Source organism: Oryx dammah, unplaced genomic scaffold (genome assembly GCF_014754425.2).
Source record: "Oryx dammah isolate SB20612 unplaced genomic scaffold, SCBI_Odam_1.1 HiC_scaffold_4, whole genome shotgun sequence".
Taxonomy (NCBI): Eukaryota; Metazoa; Chordata; class Mammalia; order Artiodactyla; family Bovidae; genus Oryx; species Oryx dammah.
The window spans coordinates 57,726,109-57,739,712 of record NW_024070188.1 but is presented as its reverse complement, the minus strand read 5'-3'; the positions used below and the strand labels follow the sequence as shown (position 1 = coordinate 57,739,712).

General features: G+C 39.4%; 1 protein-coding gene across 1 annotated transcript in view; it reads left to right on the top strand.

Annotated features, from left to right (window-relative positions):
- STX7 (syntaxin 7) overlaps positions 1 to 13,604 on the top strand; it is a 60,789-nt gene that overhangs the window by 30,425 nt on the left and 16,760 nt on the right. Inside the window, exon 3 of the mRNA XM_040239234.1 lies at positions 13,113 to 13,182. Within this exon, the coding sequence (XP_040095168.1) occupies positions 13,113 to 13,182 (70 nt within the window). The remainder of the gene's footprint in view (positions 1 to 13,112; positions 13,183 to 13,604) is intronic.

Sequence of the window (13,604 nt, the reverse complement as noted above, 5' to 3'; positions counted from 1 at the left end):
GTTGATGCTGCAAGTTGTCTCCACTGCTTTACGACCCATTTTGAACTTGAATAAAAAAAATTGACTGAATTTACTCCTAGTCTTTGAGATGATTGAATGACATCACCGACTCAATGGACATGAATTTGAGTAAACTCTGGGAGTTTGTGATGGACAGGGAGGCCTGGCGTGCTGCAGTCCATGGGGTTTTAAAAAGTCAGACGTGACTGAACTGAACTGAAAAATAAATATAAAGTAAACAGCAAGTAATGCATTAGCAAAAAAGCACAAAGCAAGAAATGTCCTTTAAAATGATAATATAACATAACCACATTTATTTAAGAATGTATTCCAATATCAAACAGCAAAGTTCAACAGTGCAAAACCACAATTACTTTTGTACCAACCGAATAGAAATCTATGCCATTTTGTAATGTTTTTATATATACCATCTTCTATAATATTGATGCTTAAAAGCACCCTTTAAAATAGATGGTTTGATAGATGAGGGAAGCCTGGAGGCTAAAACAAAGTTTGCTTTTACTTAGAGTTTGTTTAATATTTGCTAGGGTTTTTTCCTGTTAATAGTTCAGTTTCTCACTTGTATGTAACTGCTAGACACGGTCACTGTCAGGTAATAATAGCTGACTTCCTTCCTAATTGGGGGTTATTGCTATCTTGTCTTGATTTATATTTATCATTTATCTCCACAATTCTCATAACGTAATCAGAGTTTATTATATTTCAATACCCTCCTACAGCATGTTTCACATTAGTTAATATATCTTAATAAGAATATTCTTATTCCTCATTTTGTTGTAAGAACATCACCTTCAATGATTGCTCCTAATTGATCATTGTCAACTTCCAATGGCTGGCCACTGTGCTCATCTATGACTTCCAGAAGAAAAACATTAAGTCTCTTCTTACTATTGTCTCTCATTTAGTAAGCTCTTTCTGTTTCCAGTACAAAGCCCTGACGTACTTTGCCCCGAGTTGAAGTTCCTGATGACTGAGGAAGAGGTGACTTTCCCTCCACTTGACTGTGAGGCAGTTATAGCTTGGAGAGAGGAGATGAGTTGCCCAAGGTCAGCAGCCAGGAAGGAGTGAGGTCAGGCTTCCAAATCAAGCTGTCTGGCTCCCAGACTGCTTGCTGGTTAGTGTTAAACTCGACTTCCTCTGTATGATGTGGGTGAGACTTGAGTCAGAATCTCTAAACCACTTGCCCACGTGTTTTAATAACCGTTATTTTTTTTTTGCACGATTGACAGTTTCAGCTGAGTTATTTTGGATTGAGCAACAGAGCTATTTTGTGCCGAAAGAGCAGGTGGTTGTATTCTGTTCTCCGTTATTTGCAGACATTTCTTTGAAGGTGGTCTATGTGCCTTTTAGGGCTAACTCAGGGTGTCCCCAAAGCCTGGCCACTCTCATTGGTCAGACAGTGTCCTCCCTGGTCCCCTGGGAATTCTGACAGGTAGTAACAGTGCACAGCCTCTCTATAGTGGTACTGACGGAAAAAAACAAACAAAAAAAACCCTTTGCTATGAAGCAGTTTTTTCCTTAGGTCATCCGCTAGATGGCAGCAGACTCTTACGGAACACAGTGGGTGCTTGGTACAGAAAAGAATGAAGAGACAGAAAGGGCATGGTTTGAGTTTTGAATAAATAATAATGCACTTTTCCTGGATGTGTAGGAAATGGTGTTCTCCTTATGAAAAATGTAATATACTTTAATGTTACCTCTCTAGTAGTAATAGTGCAAAGAGTTGTAGATTGTGAATAATGCAAAAATAATTTGTTCGTTGTATTCTTGTCGTAGTGCATCTTGATTTAATCCTATCTCAGTGTATTAGGTGAGTTTTTCTTCAAGTAACTGTTCATGGTTATGGAAAGAATTAATGCCTTAATTTTCATGTTTCACAAGGGTTTTTTTTTTCTTTCGAATTAGACATTTGCCAGTAAAAATGAATATGACTACTTCAAAAATTCACAATACCCCAGGCAAGGTAATGAGACGAAATCTACTAGACACGACTTGAGAGAAGCTAGGAATGATTATCAGTTATTTTAGATCACTATCCTGTTTGTTACCTACCTAGAAACCTCTTTTTTGTCTGTCTGTCTCTAAACCAGTTATTTTGTAAACATTTTTGAACACGTCAACATGAGTAAGGTAAAAGATCATATAAGCCACCATCCTAAAACTAGGAGATAGTCAGAAACTGGAGAGTAATAAAATAGATTGGTAACGATACATCAGTTACTCTGCAAAAATGTTCATCCAATAAAATGAAAAAGTAACCATAATTGTTTCTAAATTAGTGTGAGAAGAGCAGCAGTTAAAAATAATAACTGACACAAACCAGCACCTTTAATGTACCAGTATCATTTTGTGGTTGTTCAGTCTCTCAGTCATGTCCAACTTTTGGCGACCCCATGGACTGCAGCTCGCCAGGTTTCCCTGTCCTTCACCATCTCCTGGAACTTGCTCAAACTCATGTCCATTGAGTCATGATGCCATCCAACCATCTCATCCTCTGCTGTCCCCTTTTTCTCCTGCCTTCAATCTTTCCCAGCATCAGGGTCTTTTCCAGTGAGTCAGTTCTTCGCATCAGGTGGCCAAAGTATTGGAGTTTCAGCTTCAGCATCAGTCCTTCCAATGAATATTCAGGACTGATTTCCTTTAGGATTGACTTGTTGGATCTCCTTGCTGTCCAAGGGACTCTCAAGAGTCTTCTCCAACACTGCAGTTCAAAAACATCAGTTCTTCAGCATTTAATCTTCTTTATGGTCCAACTCTCACATCATGATTACTGGAAAAACCATAGTTTTGACTATATGGACCTTTGCTGGCAAAGTAATGTCTCTGCTCTTTAATATGCTGTCCAGGTTTGTCATAGCTTTTCTTCCAAGGACCAAGCGTCTTTTAATTTCATGGCTGCAGTCACCATCTGTAGTGATTTTGGAGCCCAAGAAGATAAAGTCTGTCACTGTTTCCACATCTGTTTGCATGAAGTGATGGGACCAGATGCCATGATCTTAGTTTTTTGAATGTTGAGTTTTAAACTAGCTTTTTCACTCTCCTCTTTCACCTTCATCAAGAGGCTCTTTAGTTCCTCTTCGCTTTCTGCCATAAGAGTGGCATATTCTTTCTGAAAATTGCAGAAGTTCAACTTCTTATACATGCGTGCTCAGTGGAAGACTTGCAGCACTGCTCAAGTGTGAAATAGACTTAGTAACATAGTGTGTACGTACACTCAAGTACCATACTGAACTCAGTTATGATTACAAAGTTTTAGTAGTTTTTACTAATTTAGAACAAGGATCAGCCTATTTTTACTATAAATGGCCAAATAGTAAACATTTTAGGCTTTGCAACACACATATGGTCTCTTGTGTATTCATCATAGTTGTTTTATTTTTTGTTAACCTTTTCAAAATGTAATAACCATTCTTAGCTGGAGGGCTGTATAAAACGAGGCTGAAAGCCCCCACAGGCCATATATGGCTGACACTGATGTAAGAGGGTGATGCTGGTCTTATGGACTATGATGTCTATGGAATCTTGCTCATACGGCCTGAAGAAAGGACAGGTGTTTATTTCCTCATCAGCTGCAGTAGGGCAGAAGGCTCCTTGTGGTCCATGGTAGGCCTTGAAATGTGCTTTGAACACCACTTGAAACACCAGAGCGTCTCAGCTCAACTCCTTCAGTTTTGCACACTTATTTTTCCTTTCTTTGCTTTGGCAGCTATCATACCTGGATTATGAAATAATCTTTTTAAAACTCTTTTACTCTTAGCCCTTTTAGCGCTCTGGAAAATACTGTTTTAGAAACTAAGAAGTCTACATTCTAATCCCAGCTCTTCTACTTAAAAATAGCCATAGTTTCTGGAACAAATCAGTTATTCTGTCTGGTATTCAACTTCATGTGTATAATCAAATTGAACTAATACCATATAATATTTCTCCTGAATTTGATTCAGTAATTTCAGATGTGTGTTTCCATAGGCTCTTCATCACCTGATCAGATGATACCTTCACTTGTTCCTTAGGTTTGTGTGCTTAGTCACTCAGTTGTGTCTGACTCTTTGCAACCCTGTAGACTGCAGCTTGCCAGGCTCCTCTGTCCATGGAATTTTCCAGACAAGAATAGTGGAGCCTGTTGCCATTTTCTCCTCCAGGGAATCTTCCCCACCCAGGGATCAAACCTGCATTTCATGCGTCTCCTGCATTGACAGGTAGATTCTTCACTACTGTAGCACCTAGGAAGCCTGCTCCTCAAGTTTAGAGCCATACAGATTAAAGAAACAGGAATGATTGTTGATGTCCAGAAATCCTGGTAGATAGTAGGTACCCAGGCCATGTTGAATGAATAAATAATAAAGGAACATACCTACCTCTCTTAACTTTCTTCTTATATATGCCTTGTGTTTTAGAAATACATATGGGGCTTCCCTGGTGGCTCAGAGGTTAAAGCGTCTGCCTGCAATGTGGGAGACCTGGGTTCGATCCCTGGATTGGGAAGATCCCGCGGAGAAGGAAATGGCAATGCACTCCAGTATTCTTGCCTGGAGAATCCCAAGGATGGAGGAGCCTGGTGGCCTACAGTCCACAGGGTCGCAAAGAGTTGGACACGACTGAGCGAGTTAACTAAGTCGTCTTGTATAAGATTCAGTCTTTCTGATGCTGTTTTGTGGCTCAGTTTAAAAATATTCATTGAGTGTCAACAATATGGTAGATGCAAGAGATCTGATAATGAACAGTGAATACCTCGTTCTTTCCTTTAGGAGTTTATTTCCCCTTGTGGTTGGGGGAACCAGTTGATAATCTGAGCATCAAGTTATGTCTTAAGTATGATATCAAGGTTTGAATCTCCAAAGTAAAGTGTCTGGTATCTTGCACTTCAAAAATAATACAAATGCCTCCTCCGTTAAGGCTCTTTGGATTGTCCTTCAATAGAACGCCTATACATAGGTCCTTGTTTGAAACGTTTTGTTTTGTTTGAAACATTATGAGAGCATTTATACTATGTATTGATACTTTTCCCCCTCCTTTTCTAGATTGCATACTGCTTGAGTTTAGGAGGCCTTGTTTTACATTTGCATTCATGAAAAACATCAAGTACTCAGTTAATTAAATGCACTCTATTAGGCAAAGCTGAGTGGTTGCCTTTCTAAGAAGCTTCATTTTATGAGGTACTGTGTTATTCAAATTATTGTTTTAGAGTGAAAAGAAAGTTGTCAGCTAAAGCATTTGACTTATAAGCAACTTTGGTATTCATGGAACCTCAATAGCATTCAGTCAGTCTAGATTTTGATTATAAGTAGCTAAGCTAGTTTTATGAGTCTGGTCTTTCTTTTCTTGTGATTGTTGCTGGGTCTCTGTCATTATTAATCACCTGCATTACTTATAATGAAGGCCAGCAAAGCTCAAGGACTCAGAATGGTTTTGTGACCAAACTGTCCAGTTTGTTCCCCCTAAGGACTGGTTCTGTAATGATACTTCCCAGTGCTGCTGTTATAAACCAAAAAGATCCAATGTAAGAATTTGGGGTATCAGATGGCCAAAAATAGCCATTTACCGGGGTCCAGCCCCGGTGGATCCAGGGAATTCGAAGGTGGGGACGGCATTGGCGTCTTTGGAAAAATACATATTTAATTACAGATATAGAGAGATTAGAAATGGATAGTGTAGTAAGAGATAGTGTAGTGGAGAAAAGGAGGCTGAATCCAGATGGGAATTCAGCCAGAGAAACGGGAGCAAGAAAGAAGCGACATGGTGGAATCAGTCTTTCCGGAAACTGATCCGATTTCTTTATTTTGGGGTTTGCTTATATACCTTTTGTTACACATAGGGATGAATACAGAGTCACGTGGGGGTCTTAGGGATATTATATCATCTTCTGGCCATGAGTAAGACCTGCTGACATTCTATGATCCTTTCTTTCTGATAACCAAAAACCTTATTTCCTCCAAGGGTGTTTTTTCTTAAACCAGGCACCACCCTCCAGATAAAGTTGCATTCCTATAGGGTGAGGGTGTAGTGAGTTACAATCAAGAGAGGAATTTATTTAACCCAAGGTTAACAGGATTAATCTTAAAGGTTAATACCTATCTCTCCTATATGCTTAAAGGTTAATACTTATTTCTCCTATATGTTAGTTATATTCATTATAAGGGTAGGGAATATGGAGATTTAGCAGCAAACATCAGCTCAACAAATGAAAAACCCTTCACCAATATAATTCCTAACCAACTCACTATACTAATAATTTCCAACTCCCCAAAAGAATTTGCCTTTAGTAAGTCTAAAACATCTCTTGCTTCTCAGATTGGGAGGCTGTAAACAATCACATGTGGCCGGAAGAACCTCTACAGGCGGGCTAGATAACCTTCAGAGGAGTCTTGTCACGCCCAGGAATTTTTATTGCCTTGGAGCTGCATGTTTACTCCTTCTCCAAGAAAAACGGTTATGGGGGAGAGCCCCCCGTAAAGTCAGAGGTGTAGGCGAGAGCATAAAACAGACTCTGGTTTTGGGGTAGATGCTCGGGAACAGGAGGTTTCCTGAGGCTTGATCACGCCTTTGCGTATGCCAAGCCTCCTTCCTCATGACCTTTGCCATGGGCGGAGTTCCTCACGCTGGCCCCCAACACCCATTATAATTCATCTCTTTTGTTTTCTATAATGAATATATTTCTCCTTTTTTTCATATTTAAGCTTGAAAAAATTAAAAAGCCCCGTTTAGCATGGTGCTGCTATTGCTCATACAAGCCGCACTCCTCTCGCATCTCCACTGACAGGCAGAACCAAGACATGTATTTCCTGCTTCCAGTGCCGGGTCTGTCTGGCGGTTTCCAGTCCATGCCTCCTCTGATTCAGCACGATGGGGGGTCACAGTATTTCCTTAATCTGTGGACCAGAGTTTAAGTGTAACTGCTAACAACATGCCCCTATAAAACAGTGGAGAATAGAGATAGGGAAGGAAACAAATAGTTAAAATATCTAAGTATCCACATTACAGAGCAAGGGATAGAATATTGACACGTGCTGTAGTCTGCTGCTTAATGGCTGGAAACAAGGCTACAGTTTCTACTAATCCTTTTCTCCTGGATAGCTGTTCCATGTTCCTTTTACCTTCTTTTTGTACCTCAACTGTGGAGTAACCTAGACTTTCAAACCCGGATCCTTGTTGCTCCTGCTCACGTGTTAGATCATACTAACTTTTCTGATTGAAGACGACAGTATTAGCTAGTTCCCTCCAGCTCATTTCCCAAGGTTTGTTTACACTTCTCCCTCTGACTTTGCCCTGGGCACACTTTTACTTCCCCTTGATAATGACCTCAGTGGACATTGTGCTATCCTGGCCCCAAGTGGCCCCATGTAGTCTCAGCTTCTACTCAGGTGGAGCCACGGTTACACTCCTTACTTGAATATTGTCTCTAAATCATTTCAAGGGATGGAAGAAAAGTTTGTAAATGGGTGAAAGTGAAGTTGCTCAGTCATGTCCGACTCTTTGCAACTCCATGGACTGTAGCTGACCAGGCTCCTCTGTCCATGGGATTTTCCAGGCAAGAGTACTGGAGTGGGGTGCCATTGCAAATGAGTAGTTAGATGTAAATGTGAACTATTTCTCTTCACTTTTGCACTTTAGGTCCTAAATCTGAGTTTTCTTTGTGGATATGGGTGAGGCAGTACCAGAGAGTGATGGGTCTTCGCGAGCATAAACGTCCAATGGGATCGCATTTCAGCTTCCCAAGATACTGTCTCTCAGGTGACACCATAACTGGGTCTTCAAAAGGCCATTAGACATTCTAGAAATCCAGCAGCTTCCAGATAAAGGAGTACTGGCAGACCAAGGAATTCTTGGTCTTTGGAAGCTCTGTTATATATATATATATATATATTTTTTTTTTTTTTCCTCTCTGTTACATTGAGTATCTTGATCAGGAGCACTGGTGGGTAGAATGATTGTGATTGATACATGGATTCAGAAGCCGGTGGGATCATGGGGGGAGGGCATCAGAAGCAGCAGTACAAAATCCATAGTGCTGCTATTTCAGTCAATATAAAATTCCACCTCCACCAAGATGGAAGGGCTCTAATCACCTTGCCGCTGGGTGACTGGCTCATAACCCCCAAGAATGGTGCCATATTTTATATTTACTTTTGATTGCTGTTGACTGCAAACTGGTACATGGCATTGTCAGTAATCATGTTAATCTGAGGAAGGGGAAGTCTGTGTTGGCAAGCCTGTATGTAGTTTTTAATTCTTAAACCATTCCTGGTTGTTTATTCCATTGAACAAGTACTGCAGAAGTTGGAGTGAGAGGCAGGTTCACTAACATACAAAATCTAGAAAGAGATACATCAACAAGACAGTGAAAGGGTTTGTCACTCAGTCGTGCCTGACTCTTTGCAACCCCACAGACTGTAACCCACCAGGCTCCTCTGTCCTTGGAATTCTCTAGGCGAGAATACGGGAGTGGGTAGCCATGTCTTCCTCCAGGGGATCTTCCCTACCCAGGAGTCGAAACCAGGTCTCCAGCATTGCAGGCAGATTCTTTACTGTCTGAGCCACCTAGGAAGAACCTGTCAACAAGATAACATAACACCTAATATGTAGCAGGCAACTCAAGTTACTGGGTCACCCAGTATATCACTGTTTACTTTTTATCCAAGAATCAGTAGTAGGACTAGAACTATTCCTCAAAAGGGTAATATTGGCTTGACAAAGAGCATCATTTTGCTCAATGAATCTAAGGGACTTCTGTTGTTTTTTTCCTAGTGGACCTTGCCACTAGTTTTATGCAGAACCCTGAAATTCCACAGGTTCTGGAGTTACCATTGGATCAAGCAGGTCCTTGAAGCCAAGTTGTAGAACTGCTTATGCCACCACTTGAACTAGCAGGATAGCCTTTTCTGTTGGGGAGTTGAAGCCAAAGCCAGCAGCCTTTTAGGGCATTCAGTAAAATGGATTGGAGCCACATAAAAAGTCTCACTAAGCCAAACCCCATTTGTATTTGAGACTGCAAAGAAAAGCAATTTGTCATTTACTCTGCAGGAGTATATCAATGATCCATACGGATCAATGGGCCAAGATTCTTCACTAAGGAAACAGGTTTCTGCATTAATTTATCTTCTGTCTGCTGGCATACTTCCATCCTTCCAAGGCACCTAAGAGAACATGTGGCTTCTCACTTTGCAGATTTTAAAAGCACATGAAAGCAATGTATTGGACTTGGGTAGTGTCCTGTAGGAGGAAAGGCTCAATAATCTTGACATCTGACTTGTACAGTGATAAAGAGGGTATATAACCCTAAGATAAGACATTGAAGGCTTGCCGCCCACCCCATCCAGCTGAAAGCATACTCCTCTTGTTTTCTATTTTTTAGGATAGAGCAAAAAGTGTTTACCATATCAGAAGGTTTGTACAAGGTGCCAACAGTTTTGATGATGTGTTCTAGCAAAGAGATCACATTTTGAGGAGTCACCATTTAAAGAAGCCTCTGCTAGCCATCGTTACTAGTAATGTTTGCTTTCCTCATCCTCTGCACAGGCCAGTCAAATGGGCGTAGGAGAGGCTTCACAGCTCTCAGCTCTCATCAGGTCTTCCTGACATTTCTGGGCAGTGAACAAGAAGAGGTGTGGCTGGTCGTCTTCAGTTTTGTTGAAGTGTAGAGCCCTGGGGCTCCCAGTTATGTCCTCCTTTGCATATGAGTCCTTTCTCAGGGAGAAAGGATGAAGACTGGGGTTGCTGAGTGTATCTGTTTACAAAAACCAGGGAAATAACCATTTGGTGGACTTAGGCTCCCTCCCACTGGGTCTATCAGAAGCATGTCTACTTAATTTCTTTTTAATGGCCAAACAATTTTATATAGCATCCATGCATTAAAATTATTTATCCTTTCTAGGATTGACACTTTTTTAGTCTTTTTTTCTTTTTTTTCTTGCTATTCATGTTTTCAGTGAATATTATTAAAGGTACTGTTCCTGGCCTACTTTTGTCCTGGCTTGTCTGACCTTTCCTTGGTTATTTCTGATTCTTTCTACATGATGAATATTACTCTTCCCTATATCTTTACCTTTATGAAGACTTTTGCTTATAATTATATTGTCATCTGCTTATTTTGCTTGACATTTTCCAATCTGATATATGAAAAGTTGATTGTCAGTGAAGTTGAACTTCTCATATGTTTATTTGCTTGTCATTATTTTAAGATGATACCTTTTACCTTTTTTTCATTGGACTATTTTTATATTTCCAACTTACAGGAGTTTTTTTTTCTATATTAAGAATATTAACTCCTTTACTCATCATATGCTGCAGGCATTTTCTCCCATGTACACACACATATGTTACTGGTATGGATTTGTAATAAAGATACATATTTTTCATATAGCGTTTAAACTTTTTGTGTATTTATTGCCAGTTTGATAATATTTTCCTTCATAGTTCTTAGTTTTGTGTTATACTTGGTTAATATTTTGTACCTTTTCAGTTCAGTTCAGTTCAGTTGCTCAGTCGTGTCCGACTCTTTGCGACACCATGAATCGCAGCACGCCAGGCCTCCCTGTCCATCACCATCTCCCAGAGTTCACTCAGACTCACGTCCATCGAGTCGGTGATGCCATCCAGCCATCTCATCCTCTGTCATCCCCTCTTCCTCCTGCCCCCAATCCCTCCCAGCATCAGAGTCTTTTCCAATGAGTCAACTCTTCACATGAGGTGGCCAAAGTACTGGAGGTTCAGCTTTAGCATCATTCCTTCCAAAGAAATCCCAGGGTTGATCTCCTTCAGAATGGACTGGTTGTATCTGCTTGCAGTCCAAGGGACTCTCAAGAGTCTTCTCCAACACCACAGTTCAAAAGCATCCATTCTTTGGCGCTCAGCCTTCTTCACAGTCCAACTCTCACATCCATACATGACCACAGGAAAATGTACCTGTGCCAAAATCATAAATAAGATTGTGTAATAAGTACATTTTTATAGTTTTATGTAGCAATTTAATAGTTTCAGTTTTTAATGTTTAAATTATTAATTTTTTACAGTTTTATTTTGCTTCATGAGGTAACATTGAGTTCTCTGTTTTAACCCCCAAATGATTGGTCAGTTTCCTCATGTCATTTATTGAGCAGTCTTTTTTCACTTCAGTTCAGTTCAGTCGCTCAGTCATGTCCGACTCTTTGCGACGCCATGAATCGCAGCACGCCAGGCCTCCCTGTCCATCACCAACTCCCGGAGTTTATTCAAACTCACATCCATCTAATCGGTGATGCCATCCAGCCATCTCATCCTCTTTCGTCCCCTTCTCCTCCTGCCCCCAATCCCTCCCAGCATCAGGGTCTTTTCCAGTGAGTCAACTCTTCGCATGAGGTGGCCAAAGTACCATGGCCTTTTTAGAAGATAAGAATCCTCTCGAAATAACGATAAATGCCTGCATTAGTTTGTCTTACCAGCATACTTTTTTCAAAAGTGAAAGCTTTAAACCCCTATAAGGTAGCCTAAGAGAATCTGCTGAGGTTGAGAAGGAAATATATAATTTATTGTACAAAGCAGCCATAAGTTTAAAACAGCAAACAAAGTTTCTCATCTCACAAAAGAAAAGATCTATTACCAAAAAAAAAAAAAAAGGCAAAAAGAAATTCCTTTGTAACTAGCTGAATGGTTAACAGTTGCTATATGTTTCCTCTCCAGTATTTATATTTTCCATCTTTGACTTGAAAGCAATATTCATTACATCATCCTGAGTGAACAAAAGTAATCCTGTGTTTTGGAATACAATCATTCCCTTGATCCCATAAATAAACAATGACTTTTTAAAAGCATTTAAGCTATATAAATAAACGACTTCTTTTAAATGAAAAAGAATGGGTGGCTTGGATCATTTTTCCCTAGTTCTTGGAAATGTGAAAGTTCTTTACTTTGAGATGGATTTTCAACTTATCTCTGCTTGCCATTTTATTTGTGTACATAAATGCGTAAAACTAGAACCTTCCCCTTTGTAAAGAGCCTTTTTTTTAATTACTATTATTACAGTGGTAGACTTCTGAATGGTGAACTTAGCATGAAATATTTAAAACCTACGGAAGAGTAGAAGTATAGTACAGTGATCTTTTTATATACACTTTACCTGGGTTCACCAGTTGTTGACATTTTTCAACTTTTGTTTCGTCTTTCTCTCCAGATTCAATTCAAGTTTCTCTAGTCGTCTCTACAACTTTTTAAAAATAGTTTTTGTAGGTTTTTTCTTTTTTCCTCAATCAGAAGCCAGTCGAAAATTGTATACTGGGTGTCTTAGTATTTTGTGGTTTTGATTTAGAAAGCTTTCCTGCTTTTACATATTTTTTTCTTTTGTGACATTGATATTTAAGAAGTACAGATTAGTTGTTGTGTAGATTATCACATAATCTAGATTGGTCTGATTTCTTTCTCATGATTGTGTGTGGTATGTGTTCAGTTGCTCATAGATTCCAGTTAAATATTTTGGCAAGAAAAATACATAGGTCATTTTGTGACTTTCTTGTTGCATCATGTCAGGAGGCTCATAATGCTAGTTTGTACAGTTGGTGATCCTAAATTTGGTCATTTGTTTTAAGCAACAGATTAATATTCTATAAAGTTAGCCCAAGTTAATGACATGTATGTGATGATAATTTGAGGTCATGTGAGTATTCCCATAGTTTTAGCATCCTTTGATTCTTGCTTGAATTGCTTATTACATAGACAGTTGAAAAATGGTTATTCTAATTTTGTTATTCCTCCTTCATTTATTAACTGTAATTCATTCACTTTATATCCCAGTGAATCATATTTTCCTCACAGTTTTTGTGCCAGTAGAATTTACATGACAGTCCGTGTGCCATTGTACCAAATGTGCTGATGGAATAGGGAAGAAAATAATATTTTGGATCATAGTTACAGTTTTACATGTTAAGGTACCCACACAATACATTGTCACTAATTAGATTTGAATAAGCCATTGATTTTTTTTCTCAACTAATATTTTCTATATTTATGTCTTTGTTTTTCCTGTCTTTTTCTAACTGTCCTATTGCTTGTGTTAATTTCTAACTTAATTTCTAATGGCCTAACATTTGTAATAATTAGTGTACATTTACTTTCTGTCATAATAGCTGCGGAAATACAGAGGACTCTGAATCAACTTGGAACACCTCAAGATTCACCTGAATTGAGGCAACAGCTGTAAGTATTTAGTTAAACATCAAAAAGAAAATAAATAAAGAGGGAAGACCACCTATTGTTATGTTCGTTCGCCTGGAAAATCCCATGGACGGAGGAGCCTGGTAGGCTGCAGTCCATGGGGTCACTAAGAGTCGGACATGACTGAGTGACTTCACTTTCACTTTTCACTTTCATGCATTGGAGAAGGAAATGGCAACCCACTCCAGTATTCTTGCCTGGAGAATCTCAGGGATTGGGGAGCCTGGTGGGCTGCCATCTATGGGGTTGCACAGAGTCAGACACGACTGAAACGACTTAGCAGCAGCAGCAGCAGCAGTGTTATATTTATTGGAGAAAACAATGAAAAATTAATAAGGTTTTTCTGGTGCCTCATTTGTACTCAGATTTTGTGTAAGTTTTTCCCTGTCTAAAGTGGGCAGCTC